Source organism: Morus notabilis, unplaced genomic scaffold (assembly GCF_000414095.1).
Source record: "Morus notabilis unplaced genomic scaffold, ASM41409v2 Scaffold294, whole genome shotgun sequence".
Lineage (NCBI taxonomy): Eukaryota > Viridiplantae > Streptophyta > Magnoliopsida > Rosales > Moraceae > Morus > Morus notabilis.
In genome coordinates, this window is record NW_010365149.1 from 100,235 (window position 1) to 105,177 (window position 4,943).

The window sequence follows — 4,943 nt, forward strand, 5'->3', positions numbered from 1 at the left end:
GCGTTTGGTTTATGGATTCAAATAATGTAATTAGAATTATTTTCGATTTACGTGTATTTTTTATGAAAAAAAATACTGTAATAAACTACGAACTATGATTCGAATCAGAAAACGAATCTAGGTACCAAACGGACTCTTAAGATCATATGTACTAATAATCAAAATAAAAATAACAAAATCAGAAAAAGGAACCAAAATCACACGTGCCTGACACTAGTTTTCAGCAAAGAGCGATTAGCGAGGGTGTTGAATGGCGAAATCCTCTCTCTCACTCCAATTCACAATCCTCTTCTCTCTTTCTCTATCCGCCGCCTACTCCATCTCTTCCTCTCTCAAGTCGCTTTCGCTATCCGCACCCTCCGGAGCCCCCAAGGCCACTCCTTCCGATTTGCTCTCTCTTCTCGGCCCCAAACGCCGCTCCTCGGCGGTCAATCCTCTTGTGGCCCAAGAACTCAAGTCATGCTTCAAATTTCTCGTGCCTTTTACTCCGAATCGGAACGAAACGGTCCGTGGAAGCTGGTTTTCCCATAGAAGGAGCTTGAGACCGGACAGAAATGGAGGTCGGACGAGGAGAGAGGAGGAGGAGAACGAGCTCGTTTGGTGGCCCCCACGGCCAGTGTTGGAATTGGCTCGGCTCGCCGTCGATTCCGGTGGCGATCCCGGAGCTATTCATAGAGCTCTTGACCCGACCATAATTCCTGTCAGTTTGTGTTCTTCGTTTCTTAACCCTTTTTTTTTTTCCTTTCCATTTTCACTGTCTTTATCTGATTCTTTTCTCTGTGGATATTATATAGTTACTTGGTTATAAGAGTGTTTTGGTCTTCTTTCTTTACTGAAGTGGTTGTCTATACTATGAATAGATAATGTGTGTTTGTGTGTGTTTAAACCGAGTATGAGTATGCTCAATTCTGTAATTGACAATTTTGCTCCACTTGCATGATATTTAAGGTGTTTAAGTTAATCTAGCCTCTAGGATATTTATGTTGGCAACCAGTTTATAGACTTAAGGACCACATTGGGCTTTTATGCTAAGACTTATCCGACCCAAATTGCCAACAATTTAAGGCTGACGATAAGTCAACGTTAGTATCCGGGTTTTCATCAAAATTACTAAACTCAATGACTTTGGTAATCTAGGGGCTTTTATTATTTTTGGGTAAAAAAAAAAAGAAAAAATCTACAAGGATCACTCCTAATTTTTTTTAAGGGTAAATAATCTCAAGGATGATTCGTTTGGTGACGTGATAGGTACCTGATGTTGAAGGATCAGAAGAAGTAAGGTGTCAGCTCACCAGAACACCATATGGGAGACACTTTATAAGTGAGGTTTGCATCAAAGAAATAAAACTCAAGTTCACTCTATGCTAATCATGTAACTTTTTCTTGATGTTTGTTAATGTAATTTACTATGCTAAAATTGCAGGAACTGAATTCGTACTTTGAGTTGTTGTTTGAACTTATTGTTGCTAGGGCTCCCGCTATTGGGTTGAATTTATCGTTGACTCGCTATGATTTGTTTCATGGGCACCTTTTAATTGCCAGAGACACCGGAAGACTTGGTATATTGTAAGTTGTCCCCCCTTTTTTTTATTATTGCCTATTTGTACTTAAAAGGCTTTTATTACAAAAGGTATTACCTGCCCTTGGTGTTTACAATATAATTTTCATTTGGCAGGTTTCATGCAAAAGAATACCCAGCATTTGATAAAAAAACGTTTCCATACAACATGGGCTATTGTCAAAGAGGTAAATTCCACTAAAATAATTTCATCACTCTTTGTTTTATCTTCAGATTATGACTGACTTGGAGTCTGATATTCTTGCAGGGTCAAATGTGACATATGATGATTCAATGAACTTGCGAAATATTCTTTGGCTGGCTCCGTTGCCCAGCAATTCAAACAAAGCTTGGGAAGCACCAGGTACTTTCCTGGTATACTCATTTTCCACTTAATTGGCATCTCTTATAACTGATCTAAGATCAGCTTTATTAACATATGTGTTGGAGTTCAAAGGTACAATTAACTAATTTAATTCCCTTTTTTTCCATTGTAAATTTTGCTACGGAATTACAAAAATAATTCGAGGAATTTGAAATTTTATGAGAAACATATATCCATAATAATACCTACCTAGTCATGGTCATAGGAAGATCTGATAATTTGTTTCTTTTAAGTATCACGTTTCTCATTTATCAAACTTGAACTCTCGTTTTTTCTGTTTTTCAATTATCATTGAAAATCTCATAAAGATATATTCTTGATCTCAAAATCTAGACAGAGATTATTGATCTTTGCACGACCATTACACATATGGTTTGTTATACAATTCCAATAGGTGTCCTGGTGGTGCTGGATGCCTGTCCCGGAGGAATTATATATCGAGATATTATACCTGAATATGCCAATTTTGTGAGAACCATATATGAAGGTTTTAACTATCTTTTTCACTTTATTTTGTGACTTTAGTTTGAGAATTTGTATCTTCTCATTGTTTCACTAGCTTTGAACTGGTTTCAGAGAATTAAACTAACACAAGGTTGTTCTTTCTTCTGGTCAGATGATCTCGGGGATGTTATAGTCGATGTCAATTACTTGAACGTAGGAGATGAAGTCCCAAATTATAAACTTTTCATTTGTTGACATTCTTTGTAAGTTACACCCGAACTTGTTTTACCCTTTTTTTTCTCTCTCCTGGCCAATGGTGGTTGAACAGTAAATCAATCTCAAATAACAGATTGCCATAATATTTGTGGAAAAACCGAGTAATTGGAGAGGAATCCAGCTACTTTCCTTATTTGACTAAGTGTAAATTAGTTTCTTGATTTCTAGAGTTATATTAGGAATGTTCTAGGATAATTGGAAGTAAGTTTCTCTTTTTTTTTAGGAGAGAATCACCGGAATTTCTCCTTGGATGATTAAGGTTCTTGGTTCTTCTCTATTTAAAGAGAAAGAGTGATTGTAAAAGTGTGTAATATGAGATAAAGCAATTTCATCTTTTCTCCCAAATACCTTTATGGTATCAGAGCAGGAATAATGCTTTATTCCCATGGCGAAACCCGCCATGACAGGGGCTTCTCGTGAAGCCACCTCCGACGCAACCAGCGAGCACATCTCGCCAACGACTTAGAACTCCCAAGGAGGATCACAGCAAATCATCAACGTCAGTGATAGTCACTCACTGCAGATCACACATCACAAGTTAAACGGAGCCAATTTGGTCCCAATCTGTTATCCTTTTTATTGATGGAAAGGGACGGCTAGATTACTTGACCGGAGAAGCCAAACCGCCTGAAATAGGGACACCGGCGTACAAGAAGTGGAAATTGGAGGACTCAACGGTGAAGGTGTGGCTGTTAAACTCAATGGAACTTGCCATTAGCCGAGTCGATCTTTACTACAAGAATACGAATGCAATTTGGGACATGGTAGAGGAGATGTATTCGGATCTTGAGAATTCAGCCCAAATCTTTGAAATAAAGTCAGCCCTAAGAGAAAAAAAGGCAAGGTAATCTTAGTGTCACCGAATACTATAATGAATTACAAGTATTGTGGCAGGAATTGGATTTGTACAAGGATTTCAATTGGAACTGCTCCACTGATAGTGCAAAATTCAATAAGATGCTTGACAAAGAACGAGTTTTTGACTTCCTACTCGGACTCAACAAGGAACTAGATGAAGTTCGTGGACGTGTGCTTGGTTTCAAACCTTTCCCCGAAATTAAGGAGGCTTGTAGAAGTGAGACGTGAAGAAACGCGGCAAAGAGTGATGCTTGGCCGAAAGGAGAAAAACGTGTAGCCTGTTATGGAACCACCTCACCAAGAGTCAGCATTGGTGGTTAGGAAAAGTCCTAGTTCCAGTGGAGATGGCCGAAATCAGAGGAGGAATGATAGACCAAGGTGTGACCACTGCAAACGTAATGGACACACAAAGGACACATGCTGGGACAATAATGGGAAGCCAGCGGACTGGAAACCAGCAAAAGAACGTTGGCGCCAGCGACAACTTTTTTAGATATAGATAACTAGGATGACCAAGTCTATTGTGCCATAACATAATTTCATTGGAAACATAAGCAGAATTACAACTAAAAGCTTGAACTTGTTTATTCTTAGAAAGTGGAGAACCTTCGAATAGGTATAGCCCATCACATTCCTTAGCACTGCCAATCGTTCTCCCTGAAAGTAAATCCTGAAACTCACACAAAGAATGAGAGAACATAGCAGAACAATTCATATCTCTTGGTAACTTCGCAATGGACAAAAGATTACAGGCAATAGTGGGAATATATAACACAGAATGCAATGTTATATAATCCGAAATTCTCATTGTTCCTTTTCTTGTTACGGATGCTAATGAGCCATCAACAATTTTAATCTTTAGACCATCATTATTAGTATTGAACTATGAGAAAAGACTCCTACAATTGGTCATGTGATATGAAGCTCCGGAATTAGCAATCCAAACATCTTTACACGTATTTTTGGTTGTTAGAGCGGAGAGAAAATGACCCTTTTGCGCTACTGTTGCTGTTGGCCCCATGGAGGATGTTGTTGTTGGTGCTCGCTGTGACAAGAGCACTTGAAGCTGCTCTAATTGCTCCTTGCTGAATGTCGAACCAATGCTGCTTTCTACAGCCTTTTCGCTTCCTCCAGATGAGGCTGCAAAGCCTTGGCCTTCACTAGGTTGTTGCTGGCACAATAGACTTGGTCATCCTAGTTTCCTATATCTAAAAAAGTTGTTTCCTTCTTTGTTTGTCAATAAAGATGTTCACTCGTTTGTTTGTGAAACATGTCAATTTGCAAAACATACCCGTGTTCCCTATCTTTTACAAATTTATAAAATCTCTAAACCTTTTTCACTCATTCATAGTGATGTTTGGGGGCCTTCAAGAATAAGTAATATATTTGGTGACCGCTGGTTTATAACCTTTGTTGATGATC

General features: G+C 38.6%; 1 protein-coding gene across 1 annotated transcript; it reads left to right on the forward strand.

Moving 5' to 3' along the window:
* Positions 1 to 200: 200 nt before the first annotated feature.
* On the forward strand, positions 201 to 2,778 carry LOC21394103. Its single transcript, XM_024171736.1, has 7 exons — positions 201 to 700; positions 1,249 to 1,326; positions 1,424 to 1,566; positions 1,676 to 1,746; positions 1,827 to 1,922; positions 2,338 to 2,430; positions 2,560 to 2,778. Exons 1-7 carry the CDS (start codon positions 251 to 253, stop codon positions 2,640 to 2,642), a joined length of 1,014 nt encoding a protein of 337 aa, XP_024027504.1. The 5' UTR covers positions 201 to 250; the 3' UTR covers positions 2,643 to 2,778.
* Positions 2,779 to 4,943: the final 2,165 nt, after the last annotated feature.

What these genes read in the sequence shown, in the direction of transcription:
- LOC21394103 (XM_024171736.1), top strand. Translation starts at nt 251, where the DNA reads ATGGCGAAATCCTCTCTCTCACTCCAATTCACAATCCTCTTCTCTCTT. An exon ending in GGAGACACTTTATAAGTGAG is followed by an intron (nt 1,327 to 1,423) that starts GTTTGCATCAAA and finishes CTAAAATTGCAG; the next exon opens with GAACTGAATTCGTACTTTGA. An exon ending in ACCGGAAGACTTGGTATATT is followed by an intron (nt 1,567 to 1,675) that starts GTAAGTTGTCCC and finishes TTCATTTGGCAG; the next exon opens with GTTTCATGCAAAAGAATACC.